The following is a 26385-nucleotide window of genomic DNA, read 5'->3' as shown; positions in this document are numbered from 1 at the left end:
GAAGACCAAGAAATTACTGTTAGCTCAATTTAATATATTGAACTGATTGGATGGACTTGGTTCTCCAATGTTTTATTTTATTGTTATTTTTTTGCAGAGATAGACACATTGGTTTAGAGCATGGTTCAGTTTTCCCCTCGCTTAATGATATTTAAGAGGTTAAACCTGCAGGAAATTGGCTTTTAAGAGATTTAGAGGCCAGAATCTGGGTTACTTACTGGGCAGAAGGAGAAAGAAATCAGAGGGTAAGGAGTAAGTATAGGGCTGAATATTCTGTGCTGTAGATACTGTCAGAATAGAAGAATCTGATGCACAGCCACAAAAACTTTATTTGCAGGTTTGAATAACACTTTTTTTTTTTCCTTCTTCTTTTTGAATGGATGAATAAAATATCAGTTATTTATTGGTGGTAAGTAGGGATGAATACTTTTTCTGTCAGTTGCGTGCCTTCCTTCTGCCAGCGATGGCAATGGAGTGCCTAGGAGGAAGGAGGGTATGGTGTTTCCTTTCTTTTTTTCTTCTTTTTAAATGATCACTTTTCAAATTTGAGCTGAATTCGTGGTGCCATGTAGCTGTCAGAGCAGCGTGGCTCTGTTCTGAGCCAAATGGATACGGCAGCTTCACACTCGCGTGGGATTGCTGCTGTCTGAGCAGCAGCAGAAAGAGGATTCTGGATGAATAGATGAGACAGATAGAAAACAGAGCTTGTGCTCGAGGTAGGCGGTGGTGAACATCCCAGTGGAAGGGAGTTAAACGGGGGAAAAAACCCCACCAGAACAGCCATAAAATTATTTCACAGCGGGAGGTTAAGAAACATAACTAAACACGTTAAACTCACTGTGAAGCAAGAGGACCCCGGGGGTGTTTTAGTCAGATAATATTTAGTTTGCTGCAGTGTCGGTTGTATGATTGCTTGTCATCTGGCATATGTATGTGCTATAAGCAGGATGAGGCTTTTAGAGACCATGAACAATTTTCCAGAAGATGGTAAGCAGGGGATTTATCAGAGACAGATGAGAAGAGTTACAGTGGATTTATTTGCACTGGTCCGTTGCCAGGACGTAAGGCAAAGCTGAGCCCTCAGTGACTAGAAAGGAAGAGCTGTAAACGTGAAGATTAAGTTGCAGAATGTAAGAACCTATGAGGTATACATGCGGTTGTGGTTGCATGTTTAAAATGACCAGCAGGACGTTTGCCAATAGAGCTGTTGTGCTGTGGGGTTGTGCTGCAGTGCAGAAGTTTAGAGGTGATGGTTGGGCTTAGTGGGGAATCCCAAAGCGGCCGCCGTTTCTTTCCCTCTGTCTCGGCCTCTTTGCTCGGTTGTGGTCTCTGCTTGCTGTACTTTCAGCTGCTTTCCCTGGGCTTCCAATGCGGTTCCTTGGGTGGAAAGCCGTTGATCAACCATAATGATATGGTAGCAGGAGAATGGCTCTGTTGCAAGAGAGTCAGAAAAAGTGATGAAAACCAACAGAAAGCAACATGACAGGAGAGAGAATGATGCCCGATTCCTGCTCGGCTGTCTATTTGTAGTTACAGCATATGTTGCTTTTTCTGACCTTGCTCCTATTCAGCTTAGATAGGATAGAGGTGCTTGACCTTACAATAGAAGAAATGTTTTATTTACATTGTAGAAGCCTTGGTTGTAGAATGCAGTGCATCTGAAGGGCTTCTTTATAGGTTAAATCCATCTTTAGACTCCTGCAATAACCTCATACTGGCGCGAGGGGCAAAAACGCAAGCAGAGAGTTGAGATCTGGGAAGTCACATCCAAGAGATAAGAACGTTGTGAAAAACAGTTCTCTAATGGCCTTCTTGTCGGTGTAAGGATAGTGAAATCTGCTGGATGCTTTCATGGAGTCAGCTGCCTTTTCTGTAAATGCTGCTTTAACTGGGGCCTCAAGTAGAAAGTCAATGGTGTGTGTATACATATGTGTCTGCAGTCAGTACTGATTTGCAAAGTAGTGTGGAAACAGGGCCAGCCATAGGGGGGAATGTTGGGAAATGGGTATTTCTGAGAAGGAAACTGTTGGGAGATTTGGGAAAAGAAAATGTTGGTTTAAATGTGATTAGTGCCAAAGATAAGAATGCTGAGATAAATGGGGAGGGTTTGCCTCCTGGTGACAGCTGGTACTGCTGTTGACAAGGGGGATTTGAGAAGTTTCTGGTAATTTGATTTTTGCTGGTTTTGTTTGATGTATTTGTTCTGGAAGGCTCAATTAGCTCTTGTTAGCAACGCTGTGGGAGGGTCAGGAGCTGAGGGAATGCATCTCCTCTTAGTTAGGTTCCCATAGCAGCAACGTCTGATTGAATTGGCATTCTTAACCAATGTACCTTCAGCCCTCTGTCTCTTAGGTCTTTCTGTCGCCATTTCTTTTACCTTTTCTTCCAGCCATTTTCCATGCGGCAGTGGGATGTTTTGTGTACAACCTTTGAAGGCCGACACCTAATTACAAAGTTGGGCTTAACAATGTAGCTATGGGTATAATTAACACTTTTGTAAGAGATTTTGCTAGAGAGGACCAAGGCAGTTGTACAACAGGACTAACTTCCTTTCACCACCTGTAGGCTGATGGTGTGGAATAATGACATCTGATGCTGCAGCTCATGGAGATCGCTGTGTTGCTACCCGAGATGCAGGGCTCAGTGCTTTGCTGTTATGAATTTCATCACCTTGATGCAAATTCACTTCTCTCAATTACAGAGATGTTGTTGAATTGTAATCCTCCTCTTTGATAAACACATCACTGAAGTTGAGATTTATTTGCCTTTATTCAGCAGACAAGTTACCTGTCAAAGGAGGAAAATAGACTGGTTTGTTATTATTCATATTGAGTGTCAGTTGATTGTTTCTTGTCCCTGATTCTTCTCTACCTTCTTGCAATTTGTTTGTTGGTATTTTCTTCAGGTATTTTTATGAGGTATCACAATGATGAAGTGGTTGATAATTGCCAGAGCCTGTATGTTCTGTCTTCCTTCACAAGGGGTGGGTCTGTTCCTCTGTCCTGTTCTCAGGGCCTCCTACCGTTGGGGAGTTCCTCACTGATAGTGAACTCAGGTCCATGAGCACCCACCAGTCTTTTCTGAAGGATCGAAAGGATATAATTTGTCAGTAGGCCTTTACACCATCTGACTGTTAGAGTGTTCTTCAGTTACTTCTGACCACATTTTTGCCTTTATTCCCACACTCCATACTGCTAATTTTTATTCTGCCAAGCAGTTGGTCCAGCCTCAGACACCATCTCCCACTTTGTACGTGTATACCTATATAGCTTAAAGCAAAAAAACACACATCTCCGTTCATCATTCTCTTCTATTTGTGTTTTTAGGAGGAGCAGTTAGCTAAATTATACCTGATTGCAAATAGCATCTGTTTGATGTTGAAGCTCTGTATTCTTTCTTCAGTCTCGTTTTGAAGCTCTCTCTTATTGCAACTAATTTGGAGTTAGGAGTCTGGAGAGGAAGAGGAGGGGAAATCTTGCCACTGATTTCCTATAATGAAGCAGTCTATTAGCATTCTCCTAAAATTACCATTAATTAAACAAAAAGCTCATCTAGCACTAGGAGCAGGAATATTTCTGCACCACCAGAAAGGCACTGAGTGGGAAATATCATTATAATTCCACTTTACAAAGTCTCTCTCCTCTGCCAGGCTGGAACCCGTGCAGAAGTGAGAAAGCAAGCGAGCTGTGTTTGGGTTTTGGATTAATAGTTGAAGTTCACTCATGTGGAAATAAAGCAGATCTTACTTTGACTAGAATTTGTCATTAAAAAGCCATTATCAGAACCGACCAGCACAATTCCTGCTCTTTCATTGCTAATGACAAAACAATCTGTTCTTTCAAACACAACAACTTTATATTTTCTTTCAGAGAATGGCGCAGGAGTCTTAACAGAGCAGAGGCTGGGTGAAGAAAGGCAGCCCAAAGATTTATTGATCAATAAAACAGACAATTACAGCTTGTTTGTAAAGGGGAAAAAAAAAAAGAAGAACAACCCAAAACCTTGGGTCTGCAAGCAACACTGAGGCTCTAATAATGACAACTGTGGTATCCAGCTTCAAACGATAAAAGTCAATAGGAAGATATAGGATTTCAATAAAATTATGACACTAGATAAACTTTACCCCAGGAACAGATTTTCCCAGAGTGTGTGACTGACTTCAGTGAGATTTGTAACTTTAATTTCTTTCCTATTGATTTTTCTTTTCTCCAACTAATTAGAAAGTCTGTGGTGAATTCTGTGTATATATGTTTGAGGAGGGGCCAGCAAGCATCAAGAACAGGACCTGAGTTTTTATTTATACATACCTATATATAATATAAATAAAGGGTCCCGTGGCATTTTTAGTTCTTTTACTATATTTTACTTTTTCTCCAGTAGCTTCCGATGCACAACAGGGAGCTGTGTGCTCTCCTCCCTTTCTGTCGGAGGCCATGGGCTGCCCTGGAGGTGTGCGCAGTGCTGCTTCGGTGCTGTGGGCTGTGCTGTGCTGGTGGGTGCTTATTGGAAGGCTTCTCAGCTCTTCCCCTAAAAACAACCCCAAGAGGGGTTCCTGGAGGAACCCTCTTATGTTCCTGCTGTTTCTAAGGCGCTCCTGTTGCCCTCTGGTGTGTCAGTGTCAATGAACCTTTCTGTATCTTCAAGCTGCTTACCAAATCACCTAATCATGGGTCAAATGTTGGCTTTAGGTAAGAGAAGGAATAGAGGAGATGGTGGAAGAACTGGAGAGAAATTTGATCCGAGGGCTTAAACCAAGCCCTTCAGAACATGGTTAGAGCGAGCTGTGTTTCTGTTCTGGTGTTGATTAGAAACTGGCCAAAGTGAAGAGCACCCAAACGTGTGCTGTGTTCTCCTGCTCCTCCAAGGACTTTACAGGATCTACTTTTGGTGAACTGCCGTTGCAAAGTCAGGGTGTGAGCCATGAGTTAGCAAAGATGCTTTGTGCTGGGTAAACTCTGGACGTTCTCCATGGGAGCCCATCTGAGCAGTTCTGCTGAATACTCTTTTGACAGAGCAGAAGTGTTGGAAAAAAGTTAGAGAAGATATACTGAAGTCACTGCAGAGGTCTTTGATGGGGTTGTGGAGTGTCTTGTCATATGGGATGAGGGGGTACTGCAGCGATTACAAAACTAGGATTAAATTGTTGAGAATCCTTTTAAACAGAGGGCTTCTTAACAAGAACTTCAGTTTCCTGCCAAACGAACAAGTTCTTTAGGAGGGAGAGGAAAGCTCTCAGTGAGTGCTCTCGGTGGGGGACGAATTGGAAAATGGAGCTGGGGACCACTTGTTGGTGAGAAATGATTTCATTACAGTATTAATATTTAGAAATAATTAAGGAGGAGAACTAGACTCCAGAATCAAGTGTTTAATTGTGCTGCCCTTTATTCCAGTTTCTCAGTCCCTTTTTTTTTCAATCCAGCTTGTGCTGTGTTTGCTGTGCTTTCCTTTTCCTGGCAAGCTGCATCTTTGCAGCGTACAGCTTTGAAGGGCAAGGTCTGTAGCTGGCTGCAGGGGAAAGACACCCCATAAGAATGTCCTGCTCCTGTTCTCATCCAACGTCATCCTAATGTGAAAGCAGATGGTTGCTGTTATTGCAGCTGAACAGCTTGGGGAACTGCTGGGATCCTGCTGGGAAGGACTCGACTGACCTCATATTCAGCAGTTAATTGGAAGCCAAGTGTGATGGGAATTGCCACAGGTCCTGCTTGCTGCTGAAAAATGCTCAGAGGTTTGGAACTGCCCTCCTGTAATGGAGAGAACATTGCCACGTTAAATTATCACATTGATGAAAGATGCTTCGATAGTGAGCAGCTTGGAGTACGTAGCCATTGAGATGATGCTGTAATTGCAGCAGTGTGCAAGAATAAACCCAATGACTTCACTAAATGCCATCATTATGTTCTCTTCTGTGTTCTAGAAGTGATTCTGGAGCAAATGGGGAACTAAAGTCATCTCCTAAGCAAAGGCAGGCTGCCTTACAGAGAGTACACTTGGTAGACTGGGGGATGTGTGTGTGTTGCTGGGGGGGAAGGATGGAGCCATCCTTTACTGCTGCTTTTCTGCTGAACAAGTTCATTACCAGGCAGGTGTGGTGTGACTCCGTCTGGTTTTATCCTCCTGCAGTAACGTGGAAGTTTTTCCTTTCATGTGTCTGTTAGATCAGTAATTCTTTGTAAACTTTACTGGAAAACTGTTCTTTCCTTAGAAAAGTATTTCCCTTCATTCAGGCCTGAGCAAGAAGCCAATAATAGCTTCCAACAGCCTTCATGTTAGAACCTGCTTTTCTTTATTAACACAGTTCTTCCAGCCTCAGGCTGGGCTTTGATCTTGAGATCCTTTTACTTACTGACCAGGCCAACCATCTTGGCTGACCTTCCAGTGCATCACCACATGCTCTGAACACAGACCATTCCCGTGGCAGTGCCCCCTTCTTATTTTCACACCTTGAATTTGAATGCTCCTCTCCTTCCCCATGCATACACGTGCTATCCGCAGTCAGCATATGACCTTTAGGTTTGAATGGGGAGGGTATGGGCTGCAGGTACAGGCTCGCCTGACTGAGCAGTTAGCATCCCCTTCTCTATCTGAAATACAGCCCTTAACATTTGTGATTGAGGGGAAAGGGCTTTCCTATCCAGGTAATGTTTGGTTTCCCCAGGAGGGCAGGGTACCTGCCAAGTGTTTCAGCATGGCTAAGCAGTGTTTGTGAGCTGCTCCAAGTTCTCTGCAGCAGCAGTGGCCTGGGAATGGCACAGCTGTGAAGCTGAGCGATCCTCTAACAGCAGTTTGGATGTTTGTGATCGCAGCATTCACAGAGATAATGGATTTGCCCTGAACGTTTGTGCATTGCTGCAGCAGGGTGAAATAGAAATGTCAGCAATGAAAGGGAAGCAACCCTGTAGGATTTCCTAGGAGTTTCTGCTCTTTTGATTTATGCAGTGGGAATTTGCTGCTTTGACTGTTCTGCAGCCTTGCAAACATCAAGGCTCTTCAATACAGTCAAAATGTGAAACATTTCATCAGCTCTCTAATCCCTGTATGCACATCTCACTGTAACCAGCAATCTCTTTAAAACATACCTGACTTCCTGGAATGTTGTTCAGCCTTTTGTCCCCACCAGTGTCTTGGCCACAAGGCGCTGCCTAACACAGTTATCTTTCAAGCCCAGCTTTGTACTTGGGAGTGTGAAAGCTCTCAGAGCGTGGAGAGGGATCCTCCTGTTTATAACCATCAGCAAATAGGAAAGTGAGCCAAACACCTTCTCAGCTGGACATTAACCTCTGAAAAAATACTAATTGTAAGCACTGAATATTGCAGTGCTCAACAGGTGATCAGTCACACAGCATTTGGAGGATATTTGCTCTCAGTCACTTTGTTCATCGTCAGATCTATTTCTTTTCTGTTGCCATAATTCTGTTCATTCATTGCTGGAATTCTTTGGCAGGAAAAATGTCAAGTGCTGCACTCAACGTTTTGCTGAAGAAGTCTGTTCAGCCCGTTGAATTAGGGCAGTGTCTCCAGAAAGAAGGAGGGCTCTGTTTTCAGTTGGTATTTGCTTGTGAGGGTTAATGTGTGTCGCCTTCCTGCAAAGGATGTGTGCTTTTTTTATACCCAAGACAATATGGTTATTCATTTCTTGTGTTTTTCCATTGATTTTATTGGTGCTGTGTGCTCACACCTGTGCACATACAAAGACCGTGAAGGTATATCCATCACGGGTTTTTTTGCAGTGGGGAAAAACACATTGTCCTGAGAACCCTCCTGCCTGAGTGGGCTCAGGGCCTTTACCCCTAACAATGATTTCTGTTGTTCCCTGCAGGAGCGTGATGGGATGCGAGCAATCCTGGAGTCGTATGACAGCGAGTTGACCCCTGCAGAGCACTCCCCACAGCTGAACCGGCGCATGCGGGAGGCCGAGGAGATGGTGCAGAAGCTGCACGCTCATAACGCCGAGCTGGAGGTAATAAAGCAGCATCCTTCTCTAACCCCGGGGGTGGAACAGCTGAGGCCGTTTAAGACCGAGCTGCCTAGCAGTGTGCTCTGCAGAAGGCAGGTTTGCAAAATGCAGGCTTCAGAATGCCAGCATCAGTAGGACCCACCGCGTGGTGTCGGTGATTCCCTGCAGTGCGTGTAGCAGGGCTCTCCTGCAGGCTGTGTCAGTAAGGGTGTGCTCATTAGGCCCTTACTTGGAGCGTTTGGAGAAGTAAAGTACCTGTCTGCTGTTATTCTTCTCTTTGTGGCACTGGGCCTGAAAGCCCCAGAGCACCAGTAGCTACATTAACTGCTTTTTTATACTGGGGTTTTCTCTAAGAAAAACATGTTCTTTTTTTTCTGAAGATAGTGTTTCTCAAAGGGATTCTTATGTTATTATTCTCTTTATGTAAATTTGCAGGCTGAAACAGGGCTATAATGAGGTAAATTATAACATCCATTTGCCAAATTATTCCCTACCTCCCTGCTGTATTTGGTGGTAGTGGAACGGTCCTGAATAGAAATATTTGGAAATATCTCTGTGATCTTAAATCTTGGCAGTTTTATTCCATAGGTTTTACAATTACTGTAAGTATGTGAGTTTTCCTTTCTTCATGTCTAATTTCACCAGCATACAGATTTATAGATACTGTAATTCAGATGGAGTAGAACTTGTAGTAATTGTTGCTCATGGGATTCCTACCGAAGTCACAGAGTGAGCTGCCCTGCTGTGCATCCACCTCCCTGACACTGCTGTCATCTTTAGGGAACGCTCATTTCTTCTTTGGAAGGTGGGGCCTTAGGGCAGGGATTACTGGCTCCAGTGACCTCAAGAGCCTTAGCAGGCACAGCAGTGTAGTGTGAGCTCTGTATTGCATTGTAGGCCCTCTTCCTCCCTGCTTCTCAGTTTTGGGCAAGTTGAGCCAGAAATCAGTGGCAGATGAAAGGGAAACTTGCCTGAATGTTTTCATCTCCACGTGGTTGTTTGATGACCACATTGTTTAACAGCAGGATTAGATGGCACTGGCGTAACGTGCTGGGTGGGTGATTCACTCTGTGCTCTGAGTTGCTGCCAGTGGTGGCTTTGGGTTGATGGAGGGAGAGGAGATGTCCTGGGTTGTTTTGCCAAATGGGTTGAATCTGCATTGGGTGGTGGCAGATTACCTTTTCCTTTTCAGGTGGAAGCGTGGAGGAGTGTAGGAACCAGTTCCTGAATCCCTTTAATTATTTATAGGGAACAAATGATAGGTTTATCTTCATGGATATGGATTAAGGGCTACGTGGAAAAATTTCAGAAAGGAGCTGTGTTCTCTGGAGGTTTGTTTGGTGTGATGTCAACCTTTAAGTCTTTCAAAGACTTTGCTAGAAGCGGCATTCAAAGTCCTTATATTCCCCTTGTAAAGTGAAATTTTATGCTTCACTTGCTTGTGTTTGCCTTTCTGACTGCAACGTTGGCTGCCAAATCCAATCTGTTTTGAAATTTTGGAGTTTGTTGTTCTAGTAAAAATCTGAAAGCTGAAAAGGGAGATGGAGGTCCATGTGGGCCTGCTGGCATCTCGTCATCGGGAGCAGCAGCTGTAAGTCACTGCCTGCAGATCAAAGATCTGGTTGATAGCAGCTATTAATAACTTCTCACATAATGCTCTGCACCTCCCAGCCCTGCACATTTTAGAATTGTTGACACCTGTGTGACTCATCTCGCAAGCAAACAGGGGAGGCAGCAGGAATGAGGCACCTTGGATTTCTGAAATGTGGGTTAAACTATCTCTGATGCGTCGGGGGGGGCGGAAGGGAACTTGGGCACATCTCAGTGCTGGTGGCAGAGGGGCCGGGCCATGCTGGGAGCAGCTGCTGTAGGTGGGCTGGGAGGGCAGCAGGCAGCTGGCTTGTGGGTTGTTCCCATGGTTTGTTTTGTGTTTCGCTGTTGAACACTTCATTTACCTGAATGTCACCCCATGTACCCTAGCATAGGAACCTTTGATACTCGTCGAGCTGACACGTCTGTGTGTGTGTTCCTGCTGGCTGCCCCAGTCTGTTACCAGCAGCCCCACCTCAGAATGACCCACAGAGGGAATAAGTAATGTTTCTAACCGGAATTTTTTGCACTCTGAAAATGGAGTTTTTTCCCATTCATTCCAGCAGCAGCCCCACGTGAGTGAGGAGGCTCTCTGCTGAAGATGGGGTGTAAGAAGAGTTTGTGCTGAGGTAACAGCTTCTCACTCGTTAGGGAGATGAGGCCTCTGATGGGTCTTCTGCTTGATGTGTAAGTGGAGGTGGGAAGCCATGCAAAAGAACGCAGGGAATACGAGAGAGGTGTGTAGGCCCCGAGGGCTGTGTGTGAGCAGTTTGTTAGTGCGTGCTGCAGGGATGGATGGCACGGTGCAGAGCTGTGTTGGGCTCCCTCTGTGACTGGCAGGACAGCTGCTGGGAGCACTGCTGGGTCTGCAGCATCGACCTCATCAGGAAGAAAGGCGCCTTGCCAGGAGCTCAAATGCAGAGGGATGCTTCCATCCCAGCTCGCTTTGGAAGCACTGTGTTGCTGCCGAAGAACGGATCCTGTCTGTGCCTGATGGGGCAGAGAACCAATAGGATGAAGACAGGCTGATGGGGAGCTTTTAAAATCCCCTTCACCGATGACTGCTGATAAAAGCTGGATCTCTAATGCACAAGCATGCAAACACGTAGTCTGTTCTGGGGCTGAAAGTGATTGCCATCTCCTGCCCAGGACCGCCTGCCCCAGCACAGGCCCTGTGCCACAATGCTGAGCTGGCTGTCGGGGTCCAAGAAAGCCCTTTATGGAGCACTGCATGTAAAGCAGGGAGGAGACCAAGAAAAATACCACCTGAAATGGAGGCTGGAAAAAGCAAGCAGGCTGTGCCAGCCTATTTTGGGTGGTTAATGGAGTGTCACTCAGCATCTTTTTAAAAGCGTGTTTTGGAACTGGAAAGGGAATGAGTTTGTCTCTGGCCAGCATGTAATCAATACGTGAAACTAACAGAACTGCGGCTGTCTTCTTATCGCGACATACGTTTTCAGCTCCACATCAGCAATATTAACAGTTTTTGTGCCAATCTTGATTCATTTTTACTACTGCTGCTCCCGTGAGCTCTAATCTCAAGATAAATGTGACAAAGCAAGAAGCCTCTGTGCATGTGGCAGCTTGTGACAGAGCTCTGCTGCGGAGTTTAGCGTTTGAAAAGTTATATCCAGCTGCACAAAAGGGAAATCATCATAAATATAACTCCATTAATAGCTATTTTATTACAACGCACTTGGCTCCATATGAAACTTTAATGAAGAGAGATTTGCAAGGAAGACTCACGCTGACACCTTCACTGGTCTCTGGCATTTTTTACATTGAGAGATTTACGCTGTCTGTGAGCACCATATGTATTCTAATCAGATAATTATGAGTCTGACAGTTTCATCATGAGAAGTGCCATATGCTCTGTGTTTTTTGTGGCGGTGTTTTTGTTGTGGTTTATTTTTTGCCATGGGTATTACTGGTGACCTCAAAACTCGCTGACCAAAAATTGTCACCTTATCTAAGTGTGATAACCGCAGCTCAACTGCTGGCAGTGCCTGTGGTGTCGGGCACAAGTCTGCTCCTTGCAAAGTGAGTTGCTTAGCAGTCACTCCGGTGCTTAAAGTGCTTAGGATTTATGTGGATGCAATAGAATGTTTATTTGAGCAGTTAACAGTTCCTCCTCGTCTCTCACCTGGCTTCCCCCTCAGTGCTTTTCCACTTTGTTTTGCCTCCTTTTTTCCCTCCCTTTGATCCGCACTTTATGCTTGTCGTGCTTTATCCCTCTGCTGAGTTCTCTCTCCCCCTCAAAGGTAAATTGCTTCTTTACACGGCAGAAGGGCTTTCTGTGATGATGGGAGCTTCACAGAGAAATTTCCTTCCATCTGTGCGAAGCACAGAGGAGTTTGTTTCCACGTTCAGGTTTCTCCTGCCTGCTTTCCCTGCCCTTCTGCTGCCTTCCAGCCTTTCTGCACCGCTTATCTCAGTGACAACTGTGAGAAGCGGTGAGAAGATTGTCCTGCTCCCTTTGGATGTCCACAAGAGCAAATGTGAGTCACTGGAGCCTTCCTGCCGCTCCAGCTCGGTGTGTTTCGCTTGCCCAGACTTCTGCTGTCACTGTAGCATCTTATCTGTAACTCAAGAGGGAGAAAAGAGACTCTCTGGAGATGATGCTCACGTGCTGCACGCACCAGCTAGCACTGATTGCTGAAGGCCATCATATTCTGACAGAGCAAACTCCCTGTCAGAATAGCATTTGGAACCTGGGCGCTTTGGCATCTCTCAGCAGTTCTGAGCCTTCCCGGCCGCTGCATCCTTCACCTTTCCTTTCTTTCCTAGAGGAGAGCTGGCTCAGGCTCTGCGTCCTCCGGCACTGCTGCGAATCGGATGGTGGTGGGTTCTCCCTTCTCTCACACGTTTCATCTTCCTCCAGACCTGAGTGCCCTTGTCAAGTCAGGGAGCCGTGAGTTCCCTCCCCTCTCTTTTACACCTGCTGGCGGCTGTGTCTGGGGAGAGCACCTTGCAAAGAGCCGTCACATAAATGAGGAAGTCGCATCATGAGGGGTGCAGTGATTTGTTAGAGGTGACAGTCTGTGCTCTGTGGGAGTGCCCTTAAAACCGGCTGGTGTTGGTTGGACTGGATGTCGAAGCCCAATTATCATTAATTACTTTTATTTCGATTTTTTGGAGATGCTGCTTCATTTTGGATCTGTACCGAAAGTCAGGTGGTGTGCGGCAGTGCCTGTGCTATGGGTATCCTGCACAGAGCAGCGTTGTGAAGGTGGATTTTTACAGCTTGTTTTAGTGTGGATGCTCTGACAGTATAAGAATGGCTTTAACTCAACAGTTCCTGGGGACCACAGCTAAAGAGGAGCAGGCTGCCATCGTCCTTAAGAAATGAGAATTCTTGGCACCAACTTGTAGAGAGTAAATGGAATCATTAATGAAGTTGTCTGTCCTTTTAGCCTGTGGTATGTCAGGGGCTGCAGGAAGCAGCCTGGCTGAGGTGAGACCACGGTGCTGTGCGGGGTGCTTGGAGCACAGCAGTCTGCTTTTGTTCTGCGTGTCCAAAGCCTTTGTCACTGGCTGGGGACGTCACAGTGGCATCTCTGGAGGCTCTTGTGATAGATGCTAGCAGCCTGTGCTCCCCTAAAAGTGCTCTTGGTGTGAGCAGATGCTCCTGTTGACACTTCTGGTGATGTTTTGAATAACAAAGCACAAAGAAGGCTTGACCTGAGGAATTTGTATCACCTTCAAATGCACCTGGCTGTAGGAGATGGGAGAAGTAGGTGAACTGGGTCTAAATTCTCACAGTAGATTTAAAATTACCCAATTTTCTAGTGATGTTTTGGAAAGAGAAGATAGCTGATGTGAAGTTATGAGTCATATTCACTACAATAGAACAGGGCAGAGTGTTTCTTATGGCACTGAGAGCTTTAGAACAGTTTAAACCAGAGAGCCTGCTTGCCTGTGCCCAGAGATACAGGCTTTGCATTCAGACATCTTCAGGTGGAGGAGGAAGCAAGAGGACAGCTGGGGTGGGAATGGTGGCCCTGGCAGCAGGCAGCGGTGGCACACAGGGGAGCTGTTCTGATGCAGCATAGTTCATCTTGCCTCCTGCTAGCAGACCCTGGTGGCTGGGTTTGTGTTCAGCTGTGCTTGAGTGACCCTTGGAATGGTCAAAGCTTCCTCAACAGCTTCCGAGGTATGTGAGGACACAGCCTGGCCTCCCTGCAGCAGAGTGATGGCATCCTGCTGGAGGCACTGCTCCATCCCATCTCTGAACTGCCTCCCAGGTGCATCCAGCCCAACGATGCCTTAAGTGTGTGGTTCATGTACGTGTAGCTCAGCCCAAGGAGTATTTCGGTGCCTGGCTCATTATGGGCAGGATAACTGTCCAGGCCAGGGTTGTCTCTTTGGGGTATCCCAGAGGTGCTCTGATCAGTGCGTCACACCTCGTTGGAACTGTGTTGGTGAATTAATTTCCTTGTCAGAAAGTGCAGAAGTAAAGTTAATGTTTAATGTTCTCCAGTTATTAGAAGTACTGCTTAGTTACATTCTGGCAGTGATGAAGGCTGCAGCGGCTCATGGAAACTAAGCAGCTCTGAGAGAAGCAAGGAAGCAGCATCTGGTGAGAAGATTAGAATTGAAAATTGCACGTCCACAAAGCACCACAGAAATTTGATCTATTCCTTGCCTTTGCCTTGCATTAATGGTATGAAACAGCACTTGTCGGGGCATCTGGAGAGGTGTTTTGAACTTGTTGAGATAGGTTGATTTTTATTATGATTGGATTTGAATTCTCTGATTTCTAGTGCTTCGTTTCAGGATAACTACACGATCTCTGCATAACTTAGAATTTAAAGTATGTATTTATAAGTATTTTCACGTCATCTTTTAATTCACAGCGATGGCCTCCTGTGACAAACAGGGATTAATGTTTTTAACAATGATTTTCCATTTGAAAACGCACCATTGACTTTTATCTACAGCTGAGTTCTTGCAATGGCAGCTCTGCAGGGCCTGTCTGGGTGCCTCGCTCTTCCTGTCCCGGAGCTGGCAGTGCCCCCACCTTGCTGCACTGGAGCAGCTTGCAGGGCTCTGCAATGGATCTCTGCCTTTGAGCTCCTGGACTCGGAGCTCTGCTGAACTCCCACTGCCTAATAGTCGTACTAGGAAAAGTGCTTGGAGAGGACAGAAACAGCACAAACTCGTTCCCATGCATTCCTATGCTCCTGCTCTTTGCAATTTGCCAGAATCTCAAGATCCTTCTTAATGCTCTTAACTTTGTTTATTGTAGCAATTAAAACAACAGTAGCTGCTGTCTTAATTTTCTTTTTGAAGCCCATTGATTATTTCCAGTTATGATCTTAATCAGCAGGAGCAGGAGGGTTGTTTCTTCAGGGAACCAATTAGTCTCAGAGCCTGGCTCAGCACAGTTAGCTGAATGGTGCCTAAATGCGAAGGACGACTGCAATTGTTTTCTTCCAGAAGATACATAATTATTCACCTTTCTCCAGGTTACACACTGTAGTTGCTCCCACATCTCCCTGACTCTCCCTGCTGACTGGTTTGTCCATGCACTGCAGCTTTTCTTCTTCTCCTGTTTGGTTCCATACTGAAGTCATGAATCGGAGTATGGCACCATTGCAGCATCTGGAAGAAGGTGGCTGGAGTGCTGGTCTTCACTTTTTTCCCTTCCAATTTCCGTGACTGCGACTAGCCAGCTAGGCCTTGGAAAAGTCTGGGAACAGAAGTGAAAAAAAACCAGCTGATGGTGATGTTCACCAAGCTGTGAATAACAATGGAGCTGTTGATACAGATTCCCTCTGTTTAGAGGTAGTCCAAGCAAACTGTAAGGAGCAATTCTCTATTTTCAGAGGCTTTGCAATTTGTCTGTTTGTTTTAGTCGGTGCTGATGTCAAGCATGCTTTGGTTCTGCTAAAAGCTTTGCAGCAGGACAAACTGGAAGTTCTGGGGAAAGCAGCATTGCATTCTTCGTGCCCTGTGGTGCTGGTGATACCGGTATGAAATGCACACACATCGATTGGGCACGCTGCACTGCTTTATATTCTCAGTTTGGTTAAATGGCAATAATGGCTGTAGTGATGCTTTCGTATTTCAGTTCTTTTCAAACCCACATTAAAAGCTGAACCAATGTGTGTTCTAAAGCATTGATTTCTATCTGTTCTACGTTTTCTTGCTTGTGTTCCAAATGTCAGCCTTACAAACATGAGTTTTTGCAGCACCGCTCCCTTTTGGGAGGCTGTGCAAAGAGCTCCTTTTTTTCCCTTGGAAGCCCAGCTTTCTTGGATGAGTTGGTAATCCTAAATATTTGTAAGTTTTAAAGGATGGCAACAAGAAGCTTGAAAGATGTGTTACACTGTATTATTGGTGTGTGAAAGAACAGTGATGGCTTCAGTAGCTATGAGTGGGGAAAAGATTAATAACTTTGTAGAGGTTATTTTAGGTAGAGTATATTGGGTAAGGAGAGGTTTTTGTTGAGGTTTATTTGTGTAGAGGCTGTCACCGTACATTATTCATTTATGCAAAGAAGTGATCAACGTCTGTATCAGTTTTAACTCATGGAAGCATCTCTTGAGAGCCCACGAGCTCTGCCTGTTTCACAAAGCCCGTGCTGTGCCATGCAGAGCTGGGACTGGGCTTACTGACAGATGCTCCAAAACCCAAAGGCCTTCACCATGCACGCCTGGAGGTTCCAAGGCTCTGCTGCTGCCATTTCCACTAATTGCTGCTTGGTTTGTTTCTTCTGTTTACTCAGAGATCGTCTGAGTGTGTTTAATTGTTCCTCAGCTGCTACGTGGCAGCACGCAGAACTCTTGCAAAGAGGGAAGCTGTTGTTGTTGTATGTGGGATTTCCTTGAAGGAGCGTTGCTCATCCAGCTGGGCACAGGCTGCTGGGGTCTGTATGGACCTCAGATGCAGGTGTATGTAATTCCTGTGGATATTTATTGCATACAAAATGCCACTGGTCTTCAGCTCTTCCACTATACTTGATAGAAGCTTGCTTGAAAGCACCAGGCTTTGGTTTATTTCGTGACCAACAGAGCACAGTGTAGCCATAGGTGTATGTACGTAGATGTTCCTAGTGCTTGTTCAGGAAAGCGTGTCTAAGGAAATGCAGGTGATTTGCTCTATACTCTTAAAATAACATAGCATCCCAGGCTAATTCTAAAGGCATTTTGTTGCTTTGTTGTTTATGTACGTTTCTGAATGCAGTAGATGAGGCTCAGAGCTATACAGAGAACTGACATTTATCTGCACGGTGCAGCATGACCTTATCGCTCATAAGTGGCATTTCCTCTCAAGATAATGAGCACCTTTTTATTTAGGCCAGACAAAAGACAAATTCGCTGTAGCTGATTTCTACAGCCCATTAACACTTTACAGATGATGTTACTGTAATTGTTGCTGATACTGGTTTCTGTTGCATTCCGCTTGCTCTTTGGATAAAGCTCTTGTTTCTGAACAGCAGAGGGGAAGTGAGAGTGGAGAGGTCGCACTCACGTCTTCATGAGCACTGTGGAGCTGCTGCATGGCACAAATGTGGCTGCTTCTACCACAAATGGTTTACAGATCTGTTGCCTTGCCCTGGTGCCACTGCTTGATTTAATGTTGCCTGCAGCATTAGCTGTGCACTGACACTCCCTGCCTAATGCCCAGCCACCATTGAACACGTGCTTTGTGGTGGGAGCTGATCCCTGAGATGATCTTGGCATCTGTTCTGACTCCTTGCCTTGCCAAATGGAGGTCTTCAATGCTTCTGTAGCATGGCTTTGCTGGACAGAGATTCAGGTGTGAGGAAACTCGAGGGTTTCTAATGGGACCGTCTCCTTTTGCCTTGTCCATCAGCATCTGCTGGAGTGAGAAGTGATTGTGAGTTGCTGGATTGCTTTCCTGAAATGAGTTGCTGTTTGCTTCGCTCAGAGAAGATAAACAATTGCATCTCAACAATATCCCGTCTGGCATCTTTGTTGGCAGGCTCAGCAGAAGGGCTGAGCACTGAATGGACCGTGTTTAGGATGAAATTGCAGGGCTCCCTGTGGGGTTAATGCTTTCAGAGCAAAACTGAGAAACATTGATGAGGCAACACGAGGAAATAGGCATTTCTGTTCCTTTTGCTCTGTCTATTTTACAGATAAACAAGGGACTTCAGTCTCAGACTGGTTAATCCTGCAAGACAGTTATTGTGAAGGGAAAGTGCAAGCTTCTGCAACGTAAATTAAACTGATGCTTGGCAAGCATAGAATATACATCACACCTGTGCTGTGCAAGGATGGTTTGTTTGCTCTTTCTGTTCTTGTTATTGCCATTATTTTTTACCCCTTAGTACCTTTTTCAAACCCTTTTTTTTTAAGAAATGGGAGATAGTAAAGATCCCTGCAGGACAGGCTGTGCAGGAGGCACAAAGCACCGCGTGCCCACCAGGCTGCCTGGAAAAGAGCCCTTGGGTTCGGTGAGAGTCCCCTTCAGGCTCTGCAAGAAGGAGCACAGGATTAAGAGGAGCATTTTAAAAGGATAATTAAATTGGCTGCTTTGTTGGATGCTGGAAAGCTGCAGCCTAGGGATGTCGTGGGCAGTCAGACAAGCTGGGGGAGAGAGGAGGGGGTAGGAGACAGGTGGCAGCGAGAGCCAGGGAATAGAAGTTCCAGTTGTTCTGAGGAGCAGTCATCAGTTTATGAGGAGTCTTCCTGCAAATGCTTTTCAGAAACCAGATTCTCTCTGGCAGTGGCTTGCATTGCTCTAGCTTTGCTTTTCGCTGCCATGAGTAGTGTCACTTCTGATGTGATTGGTAACTTAGCCTTGGTGGCCTTGACTCCACTCCTGTTTCGGATGACCCTCACCACAGACCAGCTGCACGAGCACTTCCAGGGCTGTACTTTAATGAGTGCACTTCATAGTACATCGGTTCCGTTATGCAGAAAAGACTCGAAGTTGGTCCAAGATGGCCCAGAGGAGCTTGAGTTTTCACATAAGGATTTAATGATAACATAAAAGCCCTCTTAGGATTGAGGGCACGTAGGGAAAACTGCAGTCACAAACGTGTTTGTGCACTTCATACACTTGAACATCATTTCTTTTCATTCCCCCTTCCTTCACCACGTTTGTCCTGTGTTGTTGGCCTCCACCTTACTAACAAATAATTAAGCAATAACAAGAAAACAACCCCAAAACTTGCTGTGGCTTTCAAATGTTTGCTTTGAATTGGCTGCCTATTTATAAGTCATTCACTCGAGCCACAGTGGCAGTTAATTAGAAGTGTGGTGAATCCTTTTCTCAGTAGTGTGCCAAGAGAGGATCCTTTTAGTTCATTTGCTTTTTTTTTTAATGTTTTTTTGCTGCAGCTTTTACACTGTGCTTAAATTCCTTTGGGATTTGTTTACTTAGAATATATTCTCAAATGAGAGTGGAAAGGTTTTGCTCCTCTTTAAGGGAGTCAGAGGAGCATGACCGTGTTCTGCAGGGATGCTTGATGTTATCTGAGGGTGGTAAGGATGTATTTTACACATGTTTTTGGCATCTAGTTTTTTATCTTGGAAGATTTTTTTCACCTTTTTAATGGAAGGACTGTCTGTTAGTAGTACTGGTACCCGTGCTTTTTCTCCCCAGTGCTCACACGACTTTAGGCAAATTGTGCTTCTAAGCCCCGTTCAGCTCATAGTACAAAAATGATGAGGTATAATATTATAATTGCAAATTGTGACTGCCTTTGTGGCCTTGCAGAGGACGCGGGGTCCTTGGGCTTTGCTTTCTCCTATTGTTGCACAGTGTTTGCACAGATCATCTTCGGCACCTCACAGAGAGGTGTAGGAAGTTTGTACCGGCGCATCCCAAGCAGTGAGGTGGGGCTGTGGGTGAGACACAAATACATGGCAGGTGAGATGGTGCATGAAACCTACACTAATAAACACAGCTGGGCTTCTGCTGGCTCCACGAGACGTGCTGAGGTGTGGAGTGTTGCCAGGGCTTTTGAAGTGAAGCCTGTCTGCAAGGAGCCATTGGTGTACGCACTGCCTGGGAATGTAAGCACCGATGTTCTTCTGCAGGGGTAGAAGCAGTCTGCTGTGGGTAGATATGTGTTGGGAATGGAGACTTGGATTTTTCTTTCTTTGTTTTAGCAGCCAGTACCAGTGCTAGCTTTGTCCTTTCTTTTTTACATGTATTTGTTATTTAACTCCCCACAACCCTCTTTATTTCTGTGTTGTGGGATCCCAGCAGGACAAGCAGGAAGAGGCAGCTTCTTCTGGGGTCTGACCACAGGGCGGGTATGAAATCCCAAGGGAAACTCCTGCTTGGCCTCCAAGTGCAATGAACTTTCTGCTTTGAAAAGGAGAATCTCTCCAATAAACTCACCTTTCTCCCATCATACAGACAATGCATGAAAATCAAGGTGCAGGACAAAAGCAGAGGATTATCCCATTCATTCCCTCATCTCCCCCTCACTCGGTGCCTCCCTGAGTCAGTTGCACTCGGAGCAGCCGTCGGAGCCCATCGGCTGTGTGGAGCTCACCCTGACATTTGGAAAACCCTGTCTGGAAGGGGAATCAAGCAGCAAGCTTCTGCTAATTATAATAGCTGTCTTTAAATTGCAGTGTCTGCTTTATTAAGCAAAATCCAGCCACACACTCAGACTGGAAGCTGCAAATATGTATCAGAGGAGACAGGTCCTAAACAAACATTCTGGTGGGGAAGCAAGGGCAACACCAGCATTGCTCTGTCAGAGCAAACATTGCACAATTCTGTCTGGAGGGTGAATGTTGTTTCCTAGCAACTTCCAGGAGTGTTTCAAATTTGTTGGAGACCCTCTGAGATTTAGGCACTTTACCCACTGTTCTGCTGGATGCCAAAAATACGCTGGTTGTAATTTCACAAGCCTTTCTTTCAAGGGCAGTGCTTGCTTAAACCCTTCCCTGACCTTCATTTGAGCTTGCACAACCTGTGCGGCAGTACAGAGAGCCAGGACAAGACATCAAGCTAAATTAAAACTAACCCAGGAGAAGGAAGTTCTGAGGGTGGATCTTTGCTTCCCCGGTGGTGGTTGCCAGCTGGCTCATGGTGGTCACGCTGGGATGGGTGCTCTGTGTGTCAGGGAGCCGTGGGCAGCACGTGGGGTGGGTCAGCAGGGAGAAGTTGTTGGGAATATGGCACACGTGGCATAAAAGGCATCTTTTGGGAAGGGACACCACAGATCACCAGCTGCTAAAAAGCCTTGAGCAGCTTAGGGGCAGGTGCTGCTCCTCGGTGCCTAGGGGTGTTCGGGTCAGGGGGAGATGTTGCCTTGCCTTGTTTTAGTGGTTAAAAGATTTGTCACAGCTAGAGAGGCCGTGGTGTAGGAGAAGTGTGAGAACAACTCAGTTGCAGACCTTCAGGCTGGGGTCTAATCCGTGCTCAAAGCCCTCTTCTTCCAGTCCATCGCTTCCACTCTTGGCAGAGGCTTTCTACCCATACCACTCATATCTGAATTTCTGCTCAGCTTCAAATTCCTCTGAAAACCTTATTTCAGCTCCTCTCCAGGTATTGATGCTTCTCTCAAACTATGTTGGCCATTCGAGGCGTCTGCAGCAGCATTGGCACCCCGAGGCTGTTGGGGTGTACACATCTCTGCTTGGAAGCAAGAGGATCATCCAGGTGTTCAGTTGTCAGCACACAGGGAAGAGAATGCTGTGTTACATTGATAGTCTGACAATCTCTCTTTATACATTTAAATTAAAAGTGATACAATTGCATAAATCATTGTCACAGTACTGTACGGAAACGGAGTGCTATGATACAGAGCAGTTAGAGATGACAGAGCGAATGCTCTTATTCTTGACTTTGAGAAGTGCACTGACAATGAATCATTCTTAGTGATGAGATACAGCAGTGCTGACTCATCGGCTGAAATTAGAAGGGCTTATTTAGGTAGAGATGTAATTCCACCATTTTTTTTCTGATGAATGGATAAGAGTGAACACTTTTGTTGGTTAATTCACACACTTCATCAACTGAATGTCGTTTCTTTTCCCCCGACAATCAAACCTTGCTGGAGGCGACTGGCGGAGGGAGGGAGAAGCTGGATGTGGGAAGGTGGCACTGGGAAAAGCGTGCTGTGCGGGATGGGTGGTGGAGGAGTTCGTGTTTTGGGGGAGATGTTGGCTGTTGTGTGGACAGCACTTTTTGGTTTCTGAGGTTCTCTTTTGGTTTCGTGCGTGTTAATGTTTGCTCGTTCTTCTATCAGTTGTAACAAAGAGTTGCTGAAGTTAGAATTCTGCCAAGAAGTGCCAAGCAAACATACAAACAAGTGTTATCCCCTTCTCACACCACCTTTGTCACTGCATCCAGCAACAGGGGATTCTGTTCCTAAAAATGTTGTTGGGGGAGCGGCAAAAGAGAAGGGCCTCCCTGCTGGGGTTGCACACTCAGCTGTTTTTCTTGGGTGTGAATAGTTTTGAGCCCACAAAGAGAATCTTAGTGGCAGCAGCTTCTCTGATGGGTGTTCTGGTGGTGTGGAATGACTCCTTTGGAGAGTCCGTCAGAGTCTGGGAGTCTCCTACTGGAAGCAGTTGTTGTGGCAGAGCTCCATCAGTCGGACTGCCCTGCGCTGCTGAGGGAGCAGCTGCAAACTCCTGCTTTTGTTTGGCAGTGTGTTCTCTCCCCGAGGGCTGCAGCACCGTTTGATTAGGATGGAGGGAGGCAGACCTACCGCCAGAATGTATTATTCCCAGCAGAGCTGTGCTAATCTTCTGGTCTCTGTGCTCGGCCTTACAAAGGCAGTTGGTGAAAACATCGAGGAAGGCCAGGAGGAGAGGAGCTGCTCAGCTGTTCGTACTGGTTTTGCCTCAACCTCTGCTGCAGTTCACAGTGAAGCCAGCAAAGAGTCTCTCATGTTTTGAGATGTTTGCAGATCTGACACTTCTTGTCACATGAAAGATCTGGAAACACCTGAGCCCCTTATTTTCCCATGCCCTGCACCTGCCTGCTTTCTTACAAACGTTTCTGCCTGGATTGGGATGCTCCGATCTCCACAGACTCATCCTTTCCTGAACAGAAGGCTCTGCTTTTTGCCACTTCCCCAGCTTGCCTTGGTACCGAGTCCTTAACCAATGGGAGTCAGCATGAGCAGTACTGATGGAGCAGATAGTAAGAAGTTTAGAATGCGTCTCCAAGCTGTGCAGTTTATTGCAGTTGTGAAGGTCACCTTTGTGTTGAGGATCAGGGAGATGAGGGTACGGCCACCTCTGGATGTGGAGGTGCTCACATTCTGCTCCTGGTGAGCAGCTCAGTCCTTGTGCTGCTGGAGTGGTGCAGCCCATCCTGTGTGCTGTGTGCCACTAAGGGCACTTTGAGCATCGGCGGGAGGAAAGGAGTTTCATGGAGTTCACTGCTTTGCTTGGGGCCTCCCAGGAATTGTTAGGCAGAGGGAGAATGAAAGCTGGATCTTTGCTGCAGAACTTTGCAGCTCATTTGGAGCTGGGTCAAATGACTTGCCAGGAATAAAAATGTGGGTATTTTTTTTTTGCTTGGAGTTGTATCTTCCTTGTGTGAGTTGTTCCGCAGTAGCTTTGTGTGCAGCCCTTTCTTACGGCACAACCAGTGAGAATTCGGTGTCATTTCATTCCGATAAAGCTCCTGTCAGGAATTCTTGTCGTTACTAAGTGACTGACTGCTAAAACTGAGCATGGGAAGAGGGATTGGTCTGTCCTTGAGACTTAAGAGCAAGATAAAGATTTGGTTATTATCTCTTTGCCCAGTAAATCTTGATAGCCCGTTTGACAGCAGCTCGTGTCTTGCAGACGTTTTCCCTGCATTTCAGTAATTATAACCATGACTTCAGCAATTTTTCAATTTGCAGCGTCGCTTTTTGTTTCGCACCCAGGAGCCTTCGCTTTATTCACACTTCGTTTTGTTCACCAGCTGCTTTTTGTCTCTCACTGGGGGGCGGCATTTCACTGCTGCACATCCAATCCATCCCTGGGAACCCGCTTCTCACGCAGGTAGCAGCTCCTGCTGTTTGCTGCTTCCTCGCCGTGCACTGAGCAGCAACCTTCAGTCCCTGGCTGCTGCACTTCACTGCCAGGCGCCCAGGAGTATGAATCCCTGGAGGTGTGGGGGATCTTGAATGTGTAAAGCAGCGAGGAAGTTACTTAGCAGTGTGCGATACCCCCCTGTCTCACTGACTGTGATCTCAAGTGATGCGACTTTGTGAAAGATCACCGCATTTCTACTTCCAAGTGCCAGAACACCATTTCAAATTGGGAACGACCCACGTAATTTTGGAGTGCACGGAGATGCAAGGACGATGCTGCACTGCTCCCAGTCCGCAGTAGTGCTGCACCGATGGGTTGAAGGCTGACCTCACCTAAATGGGCGTATGGCTTGGAAGGGAAAACAGGCAAACAAAGTTGGGTCCCGTGGGTAGGATTTCAGTATGAACACTAATGAAAATTTCATTTCAGCTCTCGCAGTATTTTAATAAGCAGGATCACAGTATGGAAATAAACCCAAGTCTGACTGCGAGTGGCTGAGTTACGTCTGTCACAGTCTGCCTCCCCCACACGTAAGCTGGCTGTGGCATTTATTGTCAAATCAAAGCTTTCTCCCGGTTTTCACCACAAGTCAGAATCTCATCTCAGTGTGAGAGAGAACTGGTGATTCCAGCCATCTCTTCTAAGCGTTCTCATGACGTTCCTCCATTGTTCCGTGTAATTCCCAAGTGTGGTGCATAGAGCCCCATGTTTCTAACTTTATGATTGAATTCTGAGCGTTATGATCAGTGCTTTCCCTATCAAAATTGCCCCAGGAGTGCAGCCATGATTTGCGGTTTCCTTCTGCACTTCAGCCACAGCTTTGATGCACAGTATATTATTTGCATCCCCTGAACCTAAAGGAAAGAGATGGGGATGCACTTTTTTCCCCCAGCTGAGGCCACCAGATGAGATTTGCTGGCTTGGATCACATGGTTTGGATCACATCACCCTTTAGCTGCACACTGAGGCCATCTGCATTGTGCATCTTCTTTTGTAAGTGGTTAGATACAAAAATTACTGAGAAATTACCCATCTAATGAATGGAGGGCAGGCAGCACAAGGTGATGGGGCATGTTGGAATGCCCAGGATTCCATGTTTCTGTGACTGGAAGCAACTATGTCCTTGTAAATTTGAATGCTAACTTTGTTGAGGAGGAGAGGCAAGAATTTATCTTCGAAGTCAATTAATTTGAAATAGCTATTAATTAACACTATACTTAAATTTGCCAGTCATCACACTTGACTTGAATTTGCAGACAACTGTTGCATATAAAATACTGCTAAGGGCACCGTGGGCTGTGGCACACTGCAATGATGCCCTGCAGCTGTGGAGCAGCTCTGCCAGGCTGAGCCCCCCCTGTGCCCATCCCCCTGAGGTTTGGGCTGCTGGCTGTGAGCACACAGCCCAGGCACAGGCAGCTCTGTGTATTCGCAGGCACTTCATGGAAAAGAATAAAAATGATGGGGTTTAATTTGAGTAAGTGAAAGTGCTGCTTGTTTTTCTCCCTTGCAAAGCACCCGCGTTGTATTAGTGAGACTGTAAAGGCAATCATGTTTTCTGATGAAAGCATAAGGCTAAAATGATGTCTCCCAATGAAGATTGTTTTGATTTATTCCCCGTATGCAGCACAATTTTGCTTCCATAGCTTTTTGAAGCAAACTTTAATTTTGTGTCTCTGGCTGTTGCTGCTGTGCTGTGCCGAACCCACGAGCTATTTAACACACAGCACAGAGGAGTGCATTAATGCAGGTCCACAAAGCGAGCGCTTCGATTTGCTAATTGCTTGCAGAGCGGAGGGTATTGTTGTGGAGAGAGTGGCTGCTCATTAGAGATTGAGCAGCTCATTTTTTCGACCAGCGAGGCTCACCTTGAGCTGCTCACCCATCACGCACGGCTCAGTCCGGGGCGAAGCAGGGGGCCAACAGCTGCACTGTCACGGCCAGATTGCTTGGGTTTCCTTCCCAGCCCCCCCGGCCCCCCCGCCTGGGCTCCTCCTGCATTGCTGGAGCTGGGAGAGCTCTGGGCCCGACCCCGTGCCTCCCTCCTGCACACCTGCTGTTGCACTGCCTTCCCGTTTGCATCTGAGCTATGAAATACGATGGAAATAATTACAGCGGGAAGGTATAGGAGATTAATTATTGATGAAGGGAAGCAAGCTAAGCAATTCAGAAATGTCTCCTTGGGAGCCAGATCAGTTCCTCGCCTTGGAAACTGCTCCTGCCCCTTGCAGCCCAGTGCAGTATCACAGCAAGGCGGGAGCACGGGTTATCTGTCCTTCCCCACTGCTCTCCTATGAGGATGACAGTAGTGCTGACAGTAGATTAGACGGTGTTGTCATGTAAGATGAATGTTTGGAGTTGACAAACCCTTTTTTTCCGTGGGCTTAAAGTAATTGACTGAATACTTGAGAGGATTTTTTTTTCTGCTTGTGCTACTTATTTGATTTTCTTTACCTGTTTATGCCACCTTCAGTGGGCAAATTGGACTTTACGTGTATTTGTATATCTGATTCTTAAACTCAGCGTCTGTTTGCTTATCAGATTTCTTAATGCTTGAGCTCAGCGATCCGTGGGAATTTAACATGGGTATTAAGTAATAAGAGTTTCCTCGGAGCTTTAAGATTACTTCTGTGCATATTGTGAAAATGCATCATCACAAGTCTTCCCTACCGAGAGGTTCCCAAGGCACCCAGGTGGGTGTGTTCAAGCTGAAAGCTCTGAGCTGGGGCTGGCAAAGTGCTCCAGCACTGCTGTGGGTACCAGCCCCACACCTGCTGGGGAGGGGATGCTCCTGGAGTGCGGGGCTCTCCGTGCCACCTCCCTCCCCACCCACCTGCAGCTCCCCACTCACACCTGTCTGCT

General features: G+C 46.2%; 1 protein-coding gene and 1 long non-coding RNA gene across 8 annotated transcripts in view; one reads left to right on the top strand and one right to left on the bottom strand.

The window, feature by feature from the left end:
- Positions 1-26385, top strand: part of MAD1L1 (MAD1 mitotic arrest deficient like 1) — a 320017-nt gene that overhangs the window by 121065 nt on the left and 172567 nt on the right. For 6 of the 7 annotated variants that reach the window (XM_040647851.2, XM_004945136.5, XM_040647852.2 and 3 more), the window contains one exon: positions 7820-7960. In XM_040647851.2, coding sequence (XP_040503785.1) covers positions 7820-7960 — 141 coding nt within the window. Of the gene's footprint in view, positions 1-7553; positions 7704-7819; positions 7961-26385 lie in introns of those variants that run through there. The other variant, XM_040647854.1, reaches the window with a different exon arrangement.
- LOC121106835 lies at positions 5360-5994 on the bottom strand. Its single transcript, XR_005839961.1, has 2 exons — positions 5649-5994; positions 5360-5563 (listed from the first exon to the last, which is right to left on the bottom strand). It is a non-coding gene; the product is annotated as an uncharacterized LOC121106835 (long non-coding RNA).

Source organism: Gallus gallus, chromosome 14 (genome assembly GCF_016699485.2).
Source record: "Gallus gallus isolate bGalGal1 chromosome 14, bGalGal1.mat.broiler.GRCg7b, whole genome shotgun sequence".
In the NCBI taxonomy this organism is placed as follows: Eukaryota; Metazoa; Chordata; class Aves; order Galliformes; family Phasianidae; genus Gallus; species Gallus gallus.
The sequence above is the reverse complement of the archived record's forward strand: the minus strand, read 5'-3'. Positions and strand labels throughout refer to the sequence as shown.